Raw genomic sequence first — 23,010 nt, forward strand, 5'->3', positions numbered from 1 at the left:
TTCATTTTACTTGGTTTATTTCCCTTTTTTTCCAAAGATACATCTTCAGCTATTTACATGATCCCAGCCGTGCTGGACAAGAACAATATTTCGTCTGTTCTTGTAAGTTGTGCCTTATGCCGGGAGTCAGTTAAGTCCCTCTGGGGGTTACTTCAAATGCGTGGAGCTTTTTAAGGTGCCAGTCATCCTGCTACTGTCACACTGTGCTCTCTGGCCTTGGTGAGGTGGGAGGCTTCAGCACACCTTCCAAGAGAGTAATTCTTTCATCGAGTTAAGTGAGAGAAAAATACCCAGGAGGTGAGAAAACTGAAATGGCATTGTTTGCATTTATACATAGTTGACACCTTAGTTACCAGCGGATTTACTAAAATTAATCACACGTTTATTGAGTGAGTGCTGTGTAATGCTGGCCTGTCCTCTGGGGAATGGGGATCGGTAGTAGGATTTGACACCAGGATTTGGTGGAAGTTGGAGTAAGAGGTGGAGAGAATGCAGGGGACGGAGGGGCTTGGGTGCAATGCGATTTTGGTTTCCCTCAGGACACCTTGGCGTGTTCTGAGTGGCCTTGTGGTCCCCCTGGCGTTTGTGAAGACGGGTCAGCTGGGAAAGACAACAGAAGCCGTCTCCCTCTGTCTCCCTCTGTCCCCGCCCCCATGTTTTCATTAGGTTGGTATCAAGAAAAGGCTCGTCACCGACTTTAATTTGATACTAAATTTAAGGACATAAAAAATGTCTTGAAGGAAAAAAGGACTGAGGCAAACATCCCTTTCGAAAAAGGAGAGCAACCCTTTTCCATTTGAGTGTTTTTTTAAATGGTCAAGGGGCCTTTGCCCATGGAAAGAACTTACATGGCTTTTAATAACAGTCAGTGGTACTGATTAAAATTCCCCTAAAAAATAGCCCCACTTACAAACTAGGTGAACTAAATCCCCTTCGAATTTAAGGTAGAACATTTTAAATTATATTTATAAATCTTTTATTTCTGATTCTCCCAAAGCTTTCAAGAGGCCTAAATAGGGCCGTTTTAAAACTTAGCTTTCAAAATCTCAGTAAGCACTTAGCTAACTTGTATACGTACAGTAAATCTTGTGTGTATTGTTTGTAAATGTGAATGAATGTGACCTCCGCCAGGGGGCGCCTTGATTCTCTCCCGGGCAGCAAGTCTCCGGACGTTGAGCCAGTATTAAATACAGAAGCGCTCAACGGAGGTGGCTCTGTTCATTGAAGTTGGCCGGCCCCTCGTCAGGCTCTGTCACTCTGTGTTACCACCGTTATCTAGCACCTTTCAAACCAAATGGATGTAACATTGCTAAGTCCACGGAAACGTACTGTACCTTACGGAGTGGTTTCGCCCACCCTCCACACCTCACTTAGAGGGGCTGAGTGTACCCCACACCTCAGGTTTCAAGAAGCATATGAGTCCCTGCCCCCCAGGATCCAGCCACGCTGTCTCGGGTGATTGTTGGCCTCCAGGTTTCCAGGTGTCGGAATGTCGGAGCCAAACCATAAAGTTGATTGAAGCTAAGCTGGGCTCGGGCTGTGATTTCCCAGAGGTGATAACATGGGCAGCGTGGTGGTCGGGAGAGAAGGAGAAATCAGAAACAGAGTTTGTTCGACCTGCCCTGTTGGCACTTGGAGCTTGTCCATGACTCCTCCCTAGAGCCCGTCGCCAGCCCCTCTTGGGTGGGCTTCCCGCGTGGAGCAGGGCAGCGGTCTGCCCTGAAGACCTCGGCAGTGAGCACTGTCGCCTGCACGGCCGGTGGAGGATCCATACACCCTCAGGCCCTATTCACCCGATGACCGTGGGTTGAGTCAGAGCCACGTGGCCCCAGAGAGTGGTGGCTGTGGCCCTGGCCCTGCCCCTCATCCCGCTGGGCCCATGGACAGTGCAGGAATCGGTCACGGGCACATACTGCTTACCGTAAATTCATGTCAGGTTGGGGACTGGGTGACAGAAGTCACTGCATCTCATGGGGGTCAGACTGACCCTGGGCACCCAGAGGAATGTGTCGTCTCTGAGCTGCAGGCATCATCGTCTAGGAGGTGCACAGACCCTGTTCCCCGAGGGTGTCCACGCGCGACCCACGCCCAACTCCGGCAGCAGTGATGGGCTTGGAGGCGCGCTTCAGCCAGGGCCAGCTTCATGATTTTCGGGGCCCAGGGCAAAATGAAAATGGAGGGCCCTTTGTTCCAAACTCAGGCAGAAAGCCTTCTTCCCCTCCTGTGTGTCCCTCTGCCTGCCCCGCCCTGCCCCGCCTTTGTCTTCAGGGCCAGTCCTTGGGGAGAGCACCTCATGGGGGCATCGGCCCTGCCAGCAACTCGGCCCAGAGGTTGCCACAGGGGCGGGGGGCCCCCCAACATCTAAGGCTCCAAGCCCCAGCACATCCCCCACCGCCCCATAGCACTTCGCTTACAAAACACAAACCCAAAGGCAAAATTCTTAAACTCCAGGTGACCTCAGGGATGGCCCCTCTGGGTTCTGCGGGCCCTGTGCCACTGCAGAGATCGCTGGAAGCAGGGTTGTCTGGGCCGGGCCCCACTGCAGGGCAGCCGGCGGACGGCCTGGGTGCAGGTGTAAACGTGCTCCTTCCGCAGCAGCAGTTTCCTGTTTGGATGTGCACCCTACCCTGGACGTGACTCCAGCCTGGGGCAGCTCCCCCAGGCCCTGGGGGTCTAGTTCCGGGCTCCATTGCAGGAGGGTGGATGGATTTGATCCTTCAGCCCAGAAGCCCTCCGGCCTCTCAGGCCCTTTACTGCCCAGGGAACAAATGGCATTTCTCCTGCTGGTACTAAGCCAGCCTCCTTGAATTACTACTAAGCTGGGAGGCCCCCCTGGGGTGGGGGGAGGGGATCAGAGGTTTAAAGAAACCCAGACCCTTCAGTCTGCAGTGGAGACGCCCCAGAACCAATGGGAAGGCTGCTGAGGGTGGGGGGTAAACCAGTGGCCCTCAGCCACTGCAGCCATCCCGCTCCTCAGGACGGGGAAGCACAGGATGCTGCGCCAGAGAGCTGAGGTGCACGTCAGAGGAGTGATCTCAGTGAGCCCGGACTGGGGCGTTTTCCCATACACAGAAAAGCGGATGTCTGGTTTTCTTTAATTAAGTGATCTTTGATGTCCCATCTACCTGGGGTTTGTTGCAAAACCCCCTCTGTATCCTGGCTTCTCCCTTACCTCTTCAGAGCAGTCCCTCACAGGTATCTGAGGGGCTGCCTCCCGACTTGAAGTTCTTAGAAAGTCTGCTGAGTAAAACATAATTCTCAACTTTTAGGTTGTGCTTTTTTTCCCCCCCCAGTTGATGGCCTTTATCTGTGGGCTGTCTCCCTCCTCCCCCCCCTTTTTGGCTTGTTTAATAACAAGCAGGTTTGTGACTCTGCCTGAAATGCCCAGTTTCTTAGGAGGATCTTTAACATTTTTTGTCAGTGTTTTATCAACATTTTTTATCAGTCGTAGAACTGCACAGGTCGTGCATGATTAAAAGTCTGGCAAATCACCACTTTATTTCTACAACGCCTATACTTTTTTTTTTTTTTTTTTTGCGGTACACGGGATCTCACTGTTGTGGCCTCTCCCGTCGCGGAGCACAGGCTCTGGACGCGCAGGCTCAGCGGCCATGGCTCACGGGCCTAGCTGCTCCACGGCATGTGGGATCTTCCCGGACCGGGGCACGAACCTGTGTCCCCTGCATCGGCAGGCGGACTCTCAACCACTGCGCCACCAGGGAAACCCCCTTGGATTGTTTTTTCCTAATGTGTTCTGATTTTTTTTGTTATTAATTTTCCCATTTTCAAGGTTTGTAACATTTACATCTTGTTCTTTAACCACAATCCCTCAGGTTTTTTAGTCTTAAAAACTTAATCTTAAATTTATATTTAAATGGGTTTAGAGCTCACCAGCACCAGTTTTTAACCATTATTTTTCCTTTTTTTAAAAAAAATGATTTTGACTCATCCCTTGATTGGCTAAATTTCACCATTTCTCTTTTTCCAAGAAAAGCTCATGGATTTCTTGAATTATTGCCTACATGACAGCATCTGCCTTGTGTCTTTTTACTTTATGTACAACTTGGCTAAGTAGAACACTTATGGGTGACACCTTCCCCCCTCAGAAACTTGTTAATATTGCTTTACTCCTGGCCGTGAAAACTGCATGGGAGGAATCTGAGCCAACCAGCCCTTCCCCTTGTGTGTATGTGGACGTTCCGCCCGATGCACCTGACTCTTCCTGTGTCCCGGGGCTCCCACCCTGGACTAAGCTGGGTGTTGATAATTCTACATGGGGTTTATATATTCACGGTGCAGGTTGTATAGTCAAATGTGCCATCGTTTCAGGAATATTTAATTCTAAATGAATTTATTTTCATCAAAGTAATATATGCACATAACCTAAGGGTCAAATACACTCCGTCTACACTCCCCCAAACCCCAATCCAATTTTCTGGTGATGACCAAATTCACATTTTCTCTTTCTTTTATGTATACTTCTAAATAACATGTTTGTAATATAACATAACATGTTTATAATGTTCTTCCTTGGTTTTTAGATTTTAGAAAGTGTTGAATAAGTTCCTTTGGTGAAAGTTGAGATTTCTCCTAGGACTTTTTGCAGCCCCCTGCCTCAGCTAATACAGTTTTGATTGATTAGTGCCTTATGTTTTCATATTTTACATATATAAGTAATATCTATTGCTTATCAGATTTTTCCGTAACTAGCATAGAGGTTTTCCCTGAACATCCAAAGGCTTTCTCCACCTTCCTTACCCTGATTTTTTTTTTCCATAGTCTTTTCTTGTCTTTCCTCCCTTCAAGAATACAACCCAGGGACTTAGTCTTATCCCCAGGGCCTAGAACCGTGCCTGGCTTGAAATCGTTACACATTAGATCCTTGCTAAGTGAATAAATCTGAGAAAATAGAGAGCCACAATTATGTATTCTTTCTTGTTCATCCTTTGTTTTTTCCCCAAATTAATAATTGCCTGGAATTAATCATAGCCTCACTTTTTTACTTGCCTGTATTTCTATATAATTATAATTGATCCTTTTCAAAATTCCCAAAGGGCTTTTAACCCCTCTGCACACTCTCCATGTTGCAGTGATACATCACGTGGGCCCTCCTCCAGCCCCCAGCCTCCCTGGTGTCCAGCATTGTGAGCAGCTGTGTGCAGACGCCCTCCCCACGCAGGGGTCTCTGTGCCCCTCCCTCTCCCCAGGGTCCTGCTTCCTGGTTCCCATCTTCCTCTTCCTTGTTTATTCCCTCATTTCAGTGGAGCACGTCTTCCAGGAATTTCCCAGAAAATGGGGCCAGAGGGACTGTTTTGAGCTGTTGGCTGTCTGCACTGTGTCACCGTAATGTTTGTGCCTTGGCTGGAAATCCTCTTCCCTCAGGGATTCGAAAGCACTGCTCCATTACCTTCTAGCTCCATGTCCAAGTCCATTGCCCGTTTGATAGTTCTCCTCTGTCTGAAATTACCTCGGATGTGCTCTGAAATTTCACCAGATGTGCCCTGGAGTGATTCTTTGCATTGATTATGCTGGGAAAATCTCTTCATTTCTTTATTTTTAAAAGTAATTTCCACTCTTCAGTTTTCTCTTCTTAAATTTCCTATTAGTGGTGTGTTGCACTGCCCGATTCAATCCTCTAATTTTATTACCTCTTCTCTCCTATTTTTCATCTTTTACACATTTTCTCAATTTTATCTTTCAAACCTTCCATTCATTTCCACTTAAGGTCTCAGATTTTTAATTTGCACTGAGCTCTTCCTTCTTACCTCATTTTCTAATTGTTCCTTTTTCCACTCCTAACATAAACTATTCTTATTTCCTGAACCCAATATCATGTATTATCTTTTGGAAAATGCCGATTATCCTGCTTTTCAAATTCTGCCCCTGAGATGCATTTTGGCCTCTGTCTTTGTGTTGAAGGCACTCCCAAGTGTCTGGTGATTCTCTGTGACTCTTTACCTTTGAGAGGGAGGCACTAAAAGCTACCCGGGGTTGCCGGGAGGCTGTTTGTGGGCGGGGTTATGGGTGAAGGGCTGTGATGCAGGGTGATTTGTACACGTGTTTGGAAGTTTCTTTTGGGGATCCCAGGATGCTGAGGAGCTGAAGGTCTTTTCCCTGGTCCGTTGGTCCTTCCAGAGAAGACAACTCATGTTCTGTGAGCAGGTGGAAGAGGGGCCAGGGTCTCCCAGCAGCTCCTGAACTTGCACTTGTAATTCTGTTAACATGATGAATTACAATGACATGTTTTCTGATGTTAAACCCACTTGATCATGATGAATTTTTTTTAGTGTACTGCTGAAATGGATTTGCTGATGCTTTGTTAAGGATTTCTGTGTCTGTGCTCATGGGGGCTATCTTTCTTTAAGTTCCTTATCTTGAAACGTCTTTGATGATTTTGGCACCAGGGTAACCGTGGCCTTAGCAAATGAGCTGAGAAGCATTCCTTTCTCCTGTGCTTTCTAAGAGAGTTCATGGAAGGATTGGTATTTCTCTTTACATTTTTGCCAGAATTCAAAAATGAATTCATCTTGCCTGGAGTTTTTTTTTCTGGGAAAGTTTTCAATTATGAATTCAGTTTCCTTAATTGGCATAGGACTATTCTGTTTCTTTGAAAATTTTCTTTTGAGTCAGTTTTTGCAATACATGCCTTTCATGGAATTTTTCCATTTTGTTTAAGTTGTAAAATTTATTGACCTACACTTGTTCATAATATATAACCTCATCATCCTTTTAATGTCTGGAAAATCTGGAGTGATGTCCCTCAGCTTCTGGCTCTCAAATCAGTATTTATTGCTTTATTCCATTTGTATTTTTCTATTTCTTCTTGAGTTGAATTTTATCATTTACATATACATTTTAAGAAAATTTTCTATTTGATCTAAGTTTTCAAGTATATTAGTACATAATTGTTTATAATATTTCCTTATGGTTGTTTTTAAATTTATGCTTTGTCTTTCTCTTTTTCTTTTCCCTTTTTTTCTTTTGTCAGCCTTGGTAGAGCTTTGTTTGAGTTTATTTTCTTCAGAAACAACTTGATTTTAGTGTTACTCTCTTGCATTTTTTCTTGTATTTTCTCTCTTACAAATATTCTTACCTTTGACTTCCTTTATCTATTATTTATGTTTATTATTATCTGTTTCATTCTATCTATTCTCTCTTCCATCTTGAATTAAAAGCTTAATTCATCTATTTTCAGTCTCATTGATTAGTGCACCTTACTTACATTTTACAAATTTTGAAATGTAGTCATTTTCTTTTGATGAATTAAACAATTTTGCATTCCATTTTTTTAAACTCATGAACTATTTAGGAATTTACATTTTCCTACCATGATTTTAAAATTATTTTTGCTTAGTCATTAGTAATTTTTCAATCTTGGTTTAAGAACATGTGAGTCAAGACAGGCTAGATCATGCTGCCAGAATGAATAACCCCTGAATCCCTGTGGCTTAAAACAGCACAATTTTAATCTCACCTACACTGTGGGACCATCAAAGTTTGGTAGTTACCTGGGCACCCTGTTACCAGTTGCTGTGTGAGCGGTTCCAGGAGAGAGGAGGAAAGAATGTCTGAAAGCTCCAGGCCACTAGGGACAGAACTCATCACAAAGCCCTACCCGATCACAAGGGGCAGAGGTGGGAAATGCAGTCCTGCTACGTGCCTGGAAGAGGGGAGAGCTGTGTGGGGTAAACAGCGCAGTATGAGGACTTTTGGTTGCAATTTGTTGATACTTTTTAAATTTAACCTGGTCAAGTTTCGTAAATGTTCCGTGTACCCTAGAGTTTATGTATTCTCTATTTGTAGAGGGTTGGGCTCTGTAAAAAGTGGACATATCAGACTTCTGAGCTGAGTTGTTCGAATAATTATTCACCTTGATCTGTGAGATTCTGCAAGAAGACTCTTCTAATCTCTCACCATGGCCATGACTTTGATTCCATCAGTTTCTCCTTGCACTTATGTCCATGTATTTCGAAGGTGACATGGTTAGGTTTGATTACTGTATGCTTTTGATCTGCACCCCTAATTTTTACCAAAAATGATAAAAATACTGATCAAGAGGGCTCATATACTGGCCATCTTCTCTAATTCACTACTAACTGGTGCTAGTTGTCACTACAGCATATGGCCAGGATTTCATTTTATCCTCCCAGCCCGGCTGTAAGGCCATTGCAATATTATTGATTTATTCCTGAACACAGATCCCAGACCAGATCCTCAAAGGCCCAGTTCCTTCCTCCACCCATGCTGCTCTCAGAAAAGACAAACTGCTGTTTGAGGCCAAAACAACCATGAAAGACCCATTTTCCCCAGCAGCTGTTTTGGTGGTTCTGTGTGTGCAAATACTCGTACTATGGAAACAAGCTGTTCAAACTGTGTCTTGCCACTCTGCCAAGTTGCAGGGCAGTTACCTGAGGGCAGGTGATGTGTCCGTCGTTCATCGGTACATCGTCAGCGCCTAGCGCAGAGTGGGGCTTAGCAACACCAGGACCAAGAGGGACAAAGGGATACAAGCTGTGTGGGGTGGGGTGTGGGTGGGGTGGGGTGGCGTGTGTGTGGGGGTCCCTGGTCTGTAACCTTCTTCCTTCTGATTCCTTCCCTGAATGTATTCCCTTTTCTGTAGTTCATTTCCTGGGTCATTCTCATCAGGGGTCCCACAAAGCAGTGCTGAGCCCAAACACCTTCCTCGTGACCTCGTGACCCCCCCCATCCCCCTTGGTGTCTCCATGGAGCCTGCCTGAGCCTGGCGCTCTCTCTGGCCAGACCCCAGCATGGGAGGCGGCCCGGCCAGGCTCCCACGATGACTGAGGTCTGCAAGGGCCCCCCTCGGCCCTTCTGCAAGAAGACTTTGTTTTTAGTACAAATGTACATTCAGTACATTTTCAGTACTGACACCACAGGGTCTCTCCTCTGTTTTCTGGTTATTTTATATTTTCTGATTTTTTTGGTTTTGGGGGGTTTTTTTGTTATGCTTTCTGGGTTTCATGCCCCAAGGGCCGTGCAGGGCAGAGGTGCTTGTCATCAGCCTCTGGGGCTCCGGGCAGCGCTGAACAATGAACCATCTGCAAGGCTCATTAATATTTCACACCTTGCATCAGCCAGATGCCCCGGAGCAACATCGCTCATGATTTCGTAGAGCTGTGTGGTTCTTTAATGTGTGGTTAGCGTTTTAGGAAGGCCCAGCCCTGGAGCGCTCAGCGTTTGTGCTGGCAGCCTCCCGGTCAGGCTCTGGGCAGCCCCTCGGGGCCGAGCCACCAGCCAGCCAACGGCACCGGGAATCCAGAGAGGTTACCCCAGAACTTTCCACGGCTCAGCTGGCCTCTGTTTTCATAAAGTCTTCCTACGTGGAGATGGAACAACATTTGCGTATGTGAAGTTTTCCCTGGAAGAAACTTGCTGTGATGGAGGTGGTACCAAAAATCTAAACAGATGAACGCATCAGGGAAAACAGAAGATGGAAACCGGTTTTATTTAGTAGGATTTTAAGTGCCTACACTGGCACACTTGGAGGTCTGCGTCCTGGGAAGTGAGTGAGGGCCTGGGTCCTGCGGCTGCATCGGGGCAGGCCCAGCAGTGCAGGCATCGGGTCGGTTGGTCCAGGTGTTCTGGGCTCTATCCCAGGCGGTGTCCTTCTCCGGTGACTCCTGTCTCCTCCAGGCCCTCCCTTTCCTATTTCCCACTGTCCTCTGGACACCATCCACCCTTCGTGTAAGTTCAAGGCAACATGCCCCCTGCCCTGGGGCTGCTCCATTTGGGACTTCTCTCTAGCGCAGAACAGCAAATGTAGTTTGTCTTTGCAAAATAATCTAATCCAGTGGGTGGGGAGTGATTTCATGGGAGGTCTGAGAGGCTCCTTAGTGATACTGAACCCAGACCAAGTGGGTGACTGACTCACTGCCCCCTCTAGGGTTGAGCCCAGGCTTGGAGCCACCGACTAAGCCTCACTTATTATCATTTATTAATGAGGCAGACCAGACATTTCCAGTGATTGGCTACTTAGTTCCAAGCCTAGAGACGTCCCTTGTCAGCCATCATTTTTATAAGGCTGCAAAAATTCTTCACTTTTCTCCATAAGCTTGACCTAGTTTTCTCATCAGGCCTTTGACCAGCAGCCGAGAAAGTGTTAAGTGATCAGGAGGGGAATGTGAGGGACGTGGATACAGACCTTCCTTCTCTGAGCTTTAGTTTCTCAATTGCTTTAGACGCCCCTTTCGTGGGGGTGGGGGAATGAAATTTTGGATCCAGGCAGGGTAGACGACAGCTTGGCTAGAAGGCAAGGGTCAACATTTCCCAAGCGTCTTCGCCTGGAATCACGACTCCAGCTCTGTGTGCGTCTCCAGAGCATCCCTCGGAAGCAGGACGGGAAGGGAGCGTCCTCCAACCTGGCTGATGTCAGAATCACCTGGATGGTTGAAATGTGGTAGATGCTTGGACCCCGGACCCCAGGTCAGAGTTGTGGGATCATGTGAAGTCTAGAAGTCTGTATTTTCTAACAAGAACTGGGGGTGATTCTGATGATTAGTCTGTGTTAGGAGCGCATGGATTAGACATCCTGTCCCCAAACACAGATCCATGACAAGAGCTGGGACGCTGATGAAACGAGGTATTTCTGGGCCCTAGATCCGTATGATCTGATCGGTGAGTCTTGTAGGGTTCTGGAACCTATGGTTTTTCAAAGCTCTTCTGTTGGTTCTGATGAAATTCCAGGACCACGGGATGGAGACCAGGGCTGCAAGCCCACTGCTGTAATGAGCAGTAAGAATGGCTTGCACAGGGCAGGAGCGGGGCTCCGGACTGGAGGGGCAGGGGTTTAGGGGAGTCGACCAAACAGGTATCTGTTGACTTCATGGCCTGAGCGAGTCCCAGACCCTCTGAGCCCCTCTGCCCCAGTGAATGAGTATTAACAAGTAGCAGGCAGGAAAGAGAGAGAGCGTTGGGGTGAAAATCATGATTTTGGTTTTGGTCCTGAATGTGAATGTGAGGTGCCTGTGGGTTCTTCATCTAGGATCCATCTGAGCAGTGGGTAAAAGGCAAGACAGACGCCGAGGAAGGAAATCAGTGTAGAGCGCCTGCCTGGACGGGCATTCAGTCCGGATGACATCCCTCATTGATGGTGACGTTTGTCACCCAGAAGCGAGCTTGGTGAGAGAGACAGAACCACCAGGAGGAAGAGGGCTCCTAGGAAAGCTTTCGGAGCTGATTTTAGGCACTTTTGAAAGGAAGACTCTGTTCCCCCTTGGATGACGTCTTGCCTGCAGGGCAGGGGTTACGATGAGGACCCTCCGCTGAGAGCCGGGCCGCCTATTCCTTCCAGGGCCCCGAAGCTCTTCCGGGCTGTTCCGAGCGTCTGAACCCCTCCCTCGGGTTGGGAGACTGGCTGGTATCCCCCTGACACCCAAGGTGACACCAACCAGCCTAGAGGCACTTCCTCCTGGCATTGGACGACGTTCACTGGGAAGGAGACGTACACGTTTGTGTGAGAGACGTAGGGGCTGTGCCTGTGAGACGTGGGGCCTCCTGGGGGACAGTCCCGCCACCCTTTAGGGTTTCTGCCTGGAGGTCAGATCACACCAACCTTAATCCCTCCCTCTCTATCCTGAAAACCCCGCTTCCTTGGCCTTTTCCCAGCCCTTGGCCTTTTCCCAGCCCTTCCCCCTCTCTCCCTCCGGAATAGCAACTGGCCCTGAACCTGAACCTGGAGAAGGAGGATGGCCGCACCCACCAGGGGCCGGGAGGACGATGGGCGGGACCTGGCGGAGACTCTGGGAGGACAGGGCGGGGATGCGGGGCGTGTGAGGGGCATCCTGGGTGCTAACCAAGAATGGGCCAGGCTCTGCGGCTGTGGCCACATGTTCAGCCCTGGATGCGAATGGCTCCAGTCCCTGTGCGCTCTGCTCACCCGGCCTGGGCCTCCAGCCTGGTCCCCAGCCCCTTCCTCCACCACCACCCCCACACACACACCCCCGCTCTCCTGGACGCTTGGGTATCTCACAGTCTCCTGGGTGTCTGTGGCCTTTCAGAAGTCCTTTCCCAGACTGCGGTGGATGCAGAGGTAGGGAGATGGGGGCCCAGAGCTGCTTGAGTGCCGCCTGCCGTTTCCATCCTCCCGCTGTCGCTCTCCAGGACGTTTCCTTTCTGTCCTTCCTCCGGCCAAGGGTCGGGTGGGCGCCTCAATCACGCCTGGCAGCTCCCCATTTCCTCGGCCACCTGGCTGGCGCTCCTCACCTGCTTCGCCTGAAAGAACAAATGCGGGCACGTGCACATAAACGTTGGGGAAAAGCGGCTTTGGGGAAAGTCTCCCTGCAACCTATTAAATCTCCCCTAAATCTAACCCTAAAGACCGTTGCTTTGGACCTGCAGGGCAGCTGCGTCCCGCAGGCAGCCCCGGCTCCTCCAGCTGTGCCTCTGCGAGAGGGGGTGGGGTGCAATGGGGGTATCTCTCCCAAAGACAGACGCAGCAGCCAGAGGTCACCACGCACCAGGATGCAGCCCTGCACTGGGTGAAGGTCACGGTCAGGGTTTTGGATTCTGCTTACCTGACTCGACAGACAGGCTTCCCAGCCAGTCTCGGACCCACGTGACTCCACCAGGCTTCCGTTGAGCTTCTGCTCTGGGTTTTGGCAAATACCCTTTATGCTTCTGAGACACGCATTGGCCTTGGACAGCTGGGCAGGCAGGGACTTGTCTCAAATGCTTATGAAATTGGTCATTATGAGCAAGTTCTATGGGTCTTACTGATTTTGGGACTCTTTTAAAAATGAGGCACAATCAGAAACTTGGTGTTGAGTGGAATGAACATCTGAAGTACCAAAAGGCCCTGTGAAGATGCCACGAGCTTCTTCCCTGAAGTGGCCTCCCAAGAATGGGGACACGGCTCTACTGTCTTTGACTGTTAACTCATGAAGGTAAGAGAATTTAATCCATCTTCTTTAATCCTTGGACATTAACTTGATTTACTGTTTTAACTTTCGTTTCTCCCTGAAAAATTGTGAAAGGAGGCTTGCATTTAAGGTTGAAGTATTTCCATGTTAGCATTTTATTTTGACGTATCTTAGGGATGTCATTTTATTTCTCTGCACATCCTCACAGAGGTGACATTGGACCAAGTGCCTGGACCATAGTTTGTGATGGGAAATTGAATAAGGACTAAAAGTTTGGTCTTAGGTGTGGAGTGGTATAGAAATCACTTAATTGATGGAGTTTCTGAGCCATTTCAGAGCCTTCTGGGGACAAAATCTAAACCGACCACTGGAGGTCCCATGATGTTGGTGATGGAGGATGGACTTGATGTGGGCTCAGGGGAGTTAGAGGGTCCCCAGGCTGGCTTCCTTCCTCCAGGGAGGATGGCCACATACTTGGCTAATCAGGGGCTAATGATTAAGGGGTTTAAAGAAGAAGATCTGGGAGAAGATCTGGGAGGACTTTTTCTCCCCTATTCTGCGTGGGTTTTTCCATGGGGAAGAATAGCATCACTGTAATATTCCTGGTCTCTCCCCACTTTCATATTCATTCCCCCCGCTGAGTTTTATCAATATTTATCAACATTACAGGTGGCTTTTTTTTTATTGAAACAATTTTTTTAGAGCAGTTTTGGGTTCACAGCAAAATTGAGAGGAAGGTACACAGATTTCCCATAGACTTCCGGACCCACACATGCACAGTCTCCCCCATTATCAGCATCCCCCGCCAGATGGGCCGTTTGTTACAAATGAGGACCTGACATTGACACATCATTGTCACCCAAAGGCCATAGTTTACATTACAGTTCACTCTTGGTGGTGTACAGTCTATGGGTCTGGACAAATGTATTTTATGACATGTATCCATCATTACAGTTTCATACAGAGTATTTTCACTGCCCTACAATCCTCTGAGCTCTGCCTCTTCCCTTCCTTCCGCCTTAACCCCTGACAACCACTGATCTCTTACTGTCTGGATAGTTTTGCCTTTTCCAGAACGTAATATATTTGGAATCATCCAGCATGTAGCCTTTTCAGATTGGCTTCTTTCACTGAGTAAAATGCATTTATGTTTCCCCCATGTCTTTTCATGTCTTGAGAGCTCATTTCTTTTTACTGCAGAATACTATTCCATTGTCTGGATTCTAACACAGTTTTATTTATTTATCCATTCACCTACCGAAGGACATCTTTGTTGCTTCCAAGATTTTGGCAATTATGCATAAAGCACCCAGATGCTGGGCCTTTGCTCAGGACCTGGAAGGGCGGCCCCAGCTCACCAGCACCCCCAGGGCTGGGTGAAGCCCCACGTCCCTCTGCCTGGTCCTCCCTCCTCGCTGGCCAGACCCCCCCCCCCAGGTCCTTGGGGACGGGGCCCCTCTCAGAGCTGTCTCCAGAGAACATATTCTAAGGGGACATGTGTCCCTCATCTCTGGGCCTGGTCCGACACTCATTTGAGGCTGAGGATTAAGCCGGTTTACAGCTTGCTGATCCCTTCACGTTGTCAGATAATTGGGCTGAACAGGGTCGTGACGGGCTGGCCGGGGGTCCCAGCAGAGGCACCTCCTTCTCTGGGGAGTCCCACTCCAACACAGGCCTCGGCAGGGCTGGTCCTTCTACATCTCTCTGTGTCGTTCTGTGTCCTCCCTCCTCCACACCTGAGGCTTTTTCTTGAACCATGGGACTTGTTTACCATCCTGGCATCCTTTACCTCTACGCCTGTTAGAAGGATTCCTATTCCTTCTCTTCCTAAATAATGCTGTAATGTGCTCTCTCGAGGTCCCTTGCTGACATTTTTAAAAGAAAGAATTCACAACCAGGAACGTGCAGGAAGACGCTTCCTGCTGTTGGGAAATCATGTGTGGGCTGAAGAGCTCCCTGAGTGCTCTGAGGTTATTGCTAAGATGACAAGCATTTCTCTAAGCAGGGGGTAGGCACGCGGCTTTCACAGCTGAAGCACAGGTTCGCACTGATTCCCTAGAAGACACGGGGCATCAGTTGAACTCTGATATGTTTTAAAAGATCCATATTCACTGTAATGGTTTCCTTCTGGGAAGTTAATTTCTCACCAGTTGTTTCCTGCTTTTATTATTCCCATAGAGCACCCACATGAGAAAACCCACAATGCAACCAACAAGAAGTGGATTCTTAGCTGATTTTTCTAGCTCCCGGTACACAGGACAGAGAAGTCGCCTTTCCCAGTTCACGCAGTAGGGCAGAATGAAGAGGATTCTTGAGGTGACTTTGCAGGATGTGCTTTATTTTGTCAGTCCTGAACCCAAACTACAGAGGATCATTTTTGGGGGGGGGACATAGTCTAGTCCATTCGATGATTCTTCTCAGAAACTGTCTTTTAATATGGAATGAAAACTACATTTCAATCATCAGTTTTTCATGCTACATTGTTATTTCATGAAGAGGTTGTATGACCCATAATAATAATTTAAGAAAAGGCCATTTGTTTATTTCCCCAAGCTCAATATACATATTTCTTCCATAATTTTGAACTTAAAAAAACCCGTCTCAGATGTAAAAATGTGAATTGGAATATGTAAACTCGTTGATAGACCTGAAAAACAGGGGAAAAAAATGTCACATACTGGAAAAACCACTGCCGTGAATCATGGAAATGGGAGGAAGCGTGGGGGTGGGGCAGAGGAGAGCTCAGACCTCAGTCAGTAAAGGTGACAACGTCCAAGGACCCCGCCTCCAGCTGGGCGTCGGTGTTTCACGGAGAGCAGTAACTCTCTGAACCAGAAAACCACCAGGTCAGAGTGAGTCACCCACCACCTGGGCCTCAGCAACACCATGTCCACGTATTTGTTTTGCTGCTGTTTTTTCCTGAGAGGTCACTGGTGTTTAATGGAAAGACGTCTCATTAGTCTTCAGTTAAGGTAAGGCAGTAAGTGTCACTAATGTTATGTTTTTGCTTAGGATGAGGCTTGTCCTTCCACTGGCATCGCCATGGGTCACTGGCCCCCTCCCTGTTTCCCCTCTAGACATATGGGTAGGAGTTTTCAGTCCCCGTTCTGTTGCGTATTCGGGGTGCAGGGCCCCCGTCCTCCTCACGGCAGTGTCCCCTTGGCCGCAGAGCCCCGTGCATTGCGTTGCATTGTAGCGTCTCTTCGGAGGGCGCCGCCCCTCACAGGAGAAGGCCTCTCCTTCCTTCTCCTCCTCCTGTTCTGTTCCTCTGAGGGACGAGACCCATCAGTGACTCCAACACGTAGTCCATCAGATTGCAAGACACCGGCACTAAAACATAAAGCGAGTAGCCCTGATTTCAGAGGAATGGAATTACAAAGGACTTTTCGAGAGTACCTCTGCTCGTAGCTCTGAGGGCAAAAGGAAGCCCAGTCCTTCTGCAGCAGTCAGAAGAGAGACCGTTTCCACCGAATTAGAAATGCTTAGCTCTTAGGAGAGTATTGTGCTTTTCTTTTTTTCTTTGGAAAATTCCAATGTGAACTTGGCTTGTGGTCTGTGGCCTGGGGCGTCAGTTTGTTTTCTCCCTGGTCCATTTGATCATGGTTTCTGGCGAACGGTACAGGAATATTAATTTGGCATAGAGGTCCTCCTCCAGTTCCAGCTCCCCGGTCTCTCGAACTAAAAAAATATCTGTGCATAACTTCAAAATCCGATCCACATTCGGAAGCTCTTCAAACATGATGGAGTGAGAAATCCCGCTGAAGAATTCACGGACAAACTTCCCAATCACCAGGACCACTGAAGCGTAGAGGCCCATGATACTGAAAAAAAAAAATGAGGTAGAAATGTATCTGGCCGTTACATATGGTTAAGAGAACATGCCTAAAAGAAAAAAAAATTGAACATTTTCCCTCAAATGCCATAAAAGACGTGATAGACTTACCAAGGCTTAAGTTGTTTCCCCTTGCTGAAAACATTGACCTTTCTGCTGATTAAAGGGTAATGCATGCTTTTTTTTTAAAAAAATTACACATTACAGAACTGTGGGACTTGAAAGATGAAAGTCCTTTGAAATCTTACATTCTGGAAACAACCAATGTTAATAGTTTCGTGTATGAACTTCTGGTGGTTTTACTGCGTATATTATATGCATAAGCTACGTAACATATCTGGTAGATAGAGGGGTGGGATGGGGGGTGGGAGGGAGACGCAAGAGGGAGGAGATATGGGGATATATGTATATGTATAGCTGATTCACTTTGTTATAAGGCAGAAACTAACATACCATTATAAAGCAATTATAATCCAATAAAGATGTTAAAAATATATATATGTGATAGAAATGCAATCATTTTATACACTTTTCTGTACCCAGGACTTTCTCAGGGATTCATGTTTATAATAAAATTCTGGATAGACAGTGATTTCTTAAGAGGCTCATTCTGGGAAGAAGAAAACTTTGTACTAGCATCTTGTAGGGGGTGTGCCTGTCCTAGGGTTGAAGTGTCAGAACATGGAGAAATGGTAACATCGGGCATGTCCCAAACTGTGATTTCTACCTGACTCTCCATCTGTTCAGGTCAGAAGGCAATGTTAGCAGAAAAGAGAGAACTCTGCCTATTTCTAGTTTAAGCCCTGAATTGCACTAAACTGTGCTGTAACAGGAAGGAATAGTTAAGAAGCTGGAAATATGGCTTCTGGTCCTATGCTTGGTGGTGGGACTCACACATGGCATTTTTGACTTCTTTGGGACTCTGGTTCCTCAGTTTTTAGAACGAAGGGCCCTGTGACAAACCATAATGGAAAGAAAAAATATATATATATATATATATATATGAGTAACTGAGTCACTTTGCTGTACAGAAGAAATTAACACAACACTGTAAATCAACTAGACTTCAATAAAATTTAAAAATAAATAAAATAAAATGAAGGGCCAAGGATCTGTGAATTCTAATAATGCAGCTATAGAATTTTAGAATTCTAAGAAGATACAAGACTTGCCATCCTCAACTTGGTGTGATACATAAGTGGGATCTCGTAACTGTTAATGGTGAAATGGTTCCTTACCCGTAGCCGGCCAGGAACCCCAGGCTTGGGGGGCTGACCTTGTCATTGAAGACCACCAGCTCCAGGGCCTGTGCATGCTGGTTGTAGATTCTATTCCCAGTCAAGTTGAGAACCCACCACTCACTGTTGGATTTAGTTGTATTGTCTCTGGACAGAATAATGGTGATGTTCATGAAATTATTTTCTGGAGAAGGAGAAACATGAAATCAAATTAGCAGGAGAGTTTATGGATTTAATGCACTTCAGCCATTCTCAGATGAACCAGGATGGCCTGGTTGGTACCCATGGCATCTGGTTCCAGGATGGGGACACACGGGCACATCGGCTCTGTGAGAGGAAAAGGAGGAGGGGGCCTGGCCGTGGGGGTCTCTCTCTTTCTCTAAGAGGCCAGTCCTGTTGCTACATGAGACAGCAGCAAAGTCACAGGGTGAATGGAGACCCATCACCGGAGCATCTTGGCTGACAATTCCAAACAACTAATTAGACATTTAAAAACCCCAGTAGCTGACTGTTGATGGAACTGATGGATTCCTTCATGTTACCACCGTTTACTGAGTGCCTTCCAGGAGGAAGGTGCTCCAGGAGGTGCTAAGGGGTCACCAGGTTGCACGCAGCCTGGTTCAATGGGAAAGGCCATGCACACAAGCACTATTTATGGGCACGTGGCAACCCCCGGCACTGACAAGGTCTGTTAGCTGGGGGCGACCACTTCTGGGTGGTATGATCCCTGAGGACTTCCCAGAGGAGGTGACTTTTTTGCTGGCTGAGAGCTTTAATAGATGGAGCCCTACTACTGGTACTCAGTCACCCTCGGGCTGAATCAAGTCCATTTCCTGCCATCTTTTTATTCTTATCGTGGGGCCTTCAGAGTTAACGCTGTATTAGGCAGTTTTCTGCCCAAGATACGGTTGCTAATAGAAACAAACAGATTCTGATGAATCAGTTAACATGTCACTGAACGTGGATTTAAGTCAATCAAGTTCTGTATCAATGAACAAAGGAAGATGAAGAACACGCCCCCAGGTGAGTAAATGATCCCTTCTTGCTGGTGGACACCGCTCAGAGCCTTATGCTTCTTGCAAACCATGTCACGGGGAAGAAAACTGGAAAGGAGCTTGATAAAGGCTGAAAAGGCAAACTACAGACATTGAATAAAAGAAAGATTGAGAAACGTTCTGAAACAATTCCTTCTCATTCTTACCAGATAAAAGTTGCTTTATGGGTTTGGAGTTAGAGTCACTGGGTGCTTTCACGTAGTATGGGTAAATCCTTTCTATGGTCCTGGGCATCAAGAGAAAAAAGGATAATTAGGTTTTAGTTGTTTTACCCATGCAAAATTGTTTTTTTGTTGTTCTTGGTGCTATTTTTGACCTCATCTCAAACAAGTAATGGGGAGAGTCTTCCTATAACTACGCGATGTGCAGTCATCATAGTTTATCGGTTTCCATTAAAATGAGAAGTCTCTGAAGCTGAATAAATTCACCAGGTTCTAACCAGACACTCATGCCAACTCTGTACACAAGCTGGTTAATGGCTTAAAAACTGCTGCAGAGATTTTCCCACATCTGTGACTTTTCTGAAGCCAGGGGCTGTCTTTCTTGCTAGGATCCTACCACTCTTCCAATTTTAATTTTTGGGATTCCAAAACTCTCTCTAGTGAAGTGGGCTGCCCGAGCAGATCCAGAGACGGGAGTGAGGGGCGGGGGGGCAGAGGACTGGCATCCTAGCCCTTAGCCCACCCTGCGCATGGGCCACTCCATCTTTCCAGGGCTGTTTTCTCATCCAGGAAGTGATGGGGGAGGATCCGACGGTTCTCAGGGGCCCTTAGTGTTTAGTGATTGACAAGGGGTGCTTTAGGGACCATGTCTGAGGGCTGCATCGTGGCAGTCCTCACACTCAGCACTTGGACCTGGGGCTGGGGCAGACAGGGGACAGAGCTGGGCTGCGGCTGGTGGGCGTCTGGAATACTTTACTTAGCAGTTTTGGACCAATGGCAGTGTTTTTCTCCTGCTGGTTCTCATGTTAGAATCTAAACGTCACAGCTCAGATGTTTGGAGTGGAGTATTGTGTGGCAGGATAATATATTAAGATACAGTTTTTCCCCTCAAATTTCCACCCACCCCCTTGCCTTCTTCTCATGCCCATTTGTTAGCCAGGCATTTGGTGCCCCAGGGACAGGAGTAATAGTAGAAAAGGGTCTCCCAGGGCCTTTCCCTGGCTTTTGGTGATTACGGTCAGATGAGAGCAAGGTTTGCTCCCCAGAGAAGAGGTCAGTCGTCCCCGGACGAGCTGGGCAGGGGGGGCGGGAGGAGAGCAGATGCGCTTTGATCCAGCCCATCAAGGACTCTTAAGTACAGGCTCACTTGAGTTACCAAAGAAGGAAGAAATGGCGTTTCTTGCACACACGTATTTGTAGAGGAGATTTGGACCAGATACACACACCTTCTAACACTGTATTAAAAATGACAATCAACTTACACTGGCGTTTTGGAACTTTCTGTGTTGTTGCCAGCTATCATTTTAGCAATGTGCTCTCGTGTCGTATTTTTAAGAGGAAAAGAAAGCTTATCTGTTGCTATTTCGGCTTTTGCACCCAGACTCATGTTTCTGTGAAGGAAAAAAAAAGAGCTCAATGTCAGTGGTTATTCAGAAGTCTGCAGGAGAGGTTAAAAACTCACTGAACTATTAATCTCACCAAGTTTCCCTGTGTCCACAATTGTCAACCTCAACCTGTCCTCCTCACCTTTACAGCCAGCCTCTTAGACATCCAGGGAGGCCTCAGACACCTTTAACACAGATACAGGTGAGGAGGAGAGTGTGGGGACACAAGAGAAATCCCTGATGATCTAACAGGGATTCTGAAACACTTTATGTTAACCCAGTGACGTTAGTCTCCATGGGGACTCAGAGAATCTATGTTTTAAAAAGAAAGTTCACAATGAGATATCACCTCACACCTGTCAGAATGGCACGATGCCCATCATTAAAAAGACAAGAGTTACCAAGTGCTCTTGGTGAGGAGAAAAGGGGACCCTTGTGCACTGTTGGTGGGAATGTAAGTTGCTGCAGCCACTATGGAGAACAGTTGGGAGGTTCCTCAAAAAGTTAGAAATAGAGCTACCATGTAACTGAGCAATCCCACTTCTGGGTATTTTTCCAAAGCCAATGAAAACACTAACTTGAAAAGATATCTGCACCCCCATGTTCACTGCAGCATTATTTACAATAGCCAAGATACAGAAGCAACCTAAGTACATTGACAGATAAATGAATAAAGAAGATGTCACACACACACACACAGGAATATTCAGCCATAAAAAAAGAGTGAAATCTTGCTATTTGTGATAGCCTAATGCCATCAGGTTTCATCCAGGTTAAGCGAAATAAGTCAGAAATACTATATAATCTCGTTTGTATGTGGAACCTAAAAATAAAAACACAAAACCTGAACTCATAGATACAGAGAATGAATTGGTGGTTCCCAGAGGTGGGGTGGTGGTGAATGAAATGGGTGAAGGGGGTCAAAGGGCACAAATTCCAGATATAACATGAGTAAGTCCTGGGGATGTGATGTACAGCATGGTGACTGTAGTTAATAATACTGTACTGTATATTTGAAAGTTGCTAAACGAGTAGATCTTAAAAGTTCTCACAGGGAAAAAATTTTTGGTAACTGTGTGGTGATGGATGTTAACTAGACTTCTTGTGATCATTTTGAAACGTATACAAATATCAAATCATTATGTTGCACCCCTGTAACTAAAATAATGCTACATGTCAGTTATATCTCAATCAAAAGCAGAATGTTCAATCAGAAATTGATTTTTAATTTCTTTTGGTGGCTCTTCAAAGGAAGGGCTAGGAAGTGCATTTTTGCCAGTACAGAATTCCACGTGAGGAGTTTGGGACATTTAAAAGGAGAAAATAAGATTAAAGAAGGAGTTCTTTAAATTCTGAGCGGCCTCCTTCAAAATACTTCTTACTACTTCCTTGTGAAGTCAGATTCTAGAAGGCTTTCTTCCTTACCTATCATGATTCTTTCTTAATTCCAACCAAGAAGCTGGTATTGTGGACCCAACAAACCTATCACGGGACTGCCCAGAGTCCTGAGTCACAGCCTGTCATGAAGGAAACTGAGCTAATCAGACCGGGTACTACGTCCAGGCCCCCCAACGGCCCCCCGGACACGTCGGGCTTTCGGAGGCAAGAACGTTTTGCGAGACGTGTTGCGTGGTGGCCGCAGGCTGGCCAGAGGCTCAGATGGGGTGGGAAGGAATCTCCCTGCTCTCCCGTCCTGGGACTGCCCAGAGGCTCTCCCAGCTCAGGCTCGGAGAAAAGAGGTGCTGGGGCTCCCCAAGTGCTGGAGGCCGGCAAGGGTGAATCAGGGTTCCCAGCGCTGCAAGTCCTTTGTGATTAAGACCAGACCCCCAAGCTCAGGGAAATGTTACACTTCACCTGACTCAGTTTCATGTTATGAGTCATCACCCTCTTTCTTTTCTTTCCACCTTTCTCTCTTGGTCACAGATCTCATTGCCAGCCTCTTTAAAGCTGAAGTTAGTAGAAAAAAGGAAAACTAAGAAGTTCTTCGTTTTGTCAATGATTCCCAGGCAAATCATTATTTAATAAACAAAAATGTTAGCTGTAGCATCGAATGAATGTTCCCAGGAAGTAATGTGAACCAAGATCAGAATTAATCTGAGGTGTGTATCCTTCCACACCCCCCAACCCCCGCCCCGAGTTCAGGTTGGGGAAGGGGGAATTATGCATGGAAATACAGTAACTACCTCTGCACACTCCATGAAAAAACAACAGAGAAGCTACTATTGGGATCCATGAGCTCGTGTATCATTTTCTGCTTACTGGGAGGGCTGATGGTCCACAAAGAATTTGAGTTTCCTTCCAGTTCTGCTACTGTTATGTCTTCTTTTTCATAATTTTCCAGAAATTGCATAGCACCCTGTGTGCACACAAATACACTTGCATAAACAGATACATACTTGAGGATGTGTAAGAAAGTAACTACTCTTCCCTTTAACTGACCGTATCCAGGGGGAATCTCTTC

General features: G+C 46.9%; 2 protein-coding genes across 4 annotated transcripts in view; one reads left to right on the forward strand and one right to left on the reverse strand.

The window, feature by feature from the left end:
* The window catches only part of NAPG (NSF attachment protein gamma), a 31,171-nt gene extending 13,965 nt beyond the window's left edge, over positions 1–17,206 (forward strand). The window contains exons 12-13 of one of the 3 annotated variants that reach the window (XR_007471740.1): positions 38–12,902; positions 15,057–17,206. Coding sequence is in view for 2 of the 3 variants with exons in the window: in XM_033439417.2 (XP_033295308.1) it covers positions 15,057–15,170 (114 nt within the window). In the remaining variant the exon portion in view is untranslated. Of the gene's footprint in view, positions 1–37 lie in introns of all 3 variants that reach the window. The other 2 variants (XM_033439420.2, XM_033439417.2) reach the window with 2 other exon arrangements.
* The window catches only part of PIEZO2 (piezo type mechanosensitive ion channel component 2), a 151,493-nt gene continuing 143,452 nt past the window's right edge, over positions 14,970–23,010 (reverse strand). Inside the window, exons 45-49 of the mRNA XM_049698180.1 lie at positions 22,733–22,905; positions 20,427–20,555; positions 19,150–19,229; positions 17,949–18,132; positions 14,970–16,699 (exon numbers count right to left, since the gene is read on the reverse strand). Of these exons, the coding sequence (XP_049554137.1) occupies positions 16,447–16,699; positions 17,949–18,132; positions 19,150–19,229; positions 20,427–20,555; positions 22,733–22,905 (819 nt within the window). The 3' untranslated portion in view covers positions 14,970–16,446. The remainder of the gene's footprint in view (positions 16,700–17,948; positions 18,133–19,149; positions 19,230–20,426; positions 20,556–22,732; positions 22,906–23,010) is intronic.

Source organism: Orcinus orca, chromosome 15, assembly GCF_937001465.1.
Source record: "Orcinus orca chromosome 15, mOrcOrc1.1, whole genome shotgun sequence".
Taxonomy (NCBI): Eukaryota; Metazoa; Chordata; class Mammalia; order Artiodactyla; family Delphinidae; genus Orcinus; species Orcinus orca.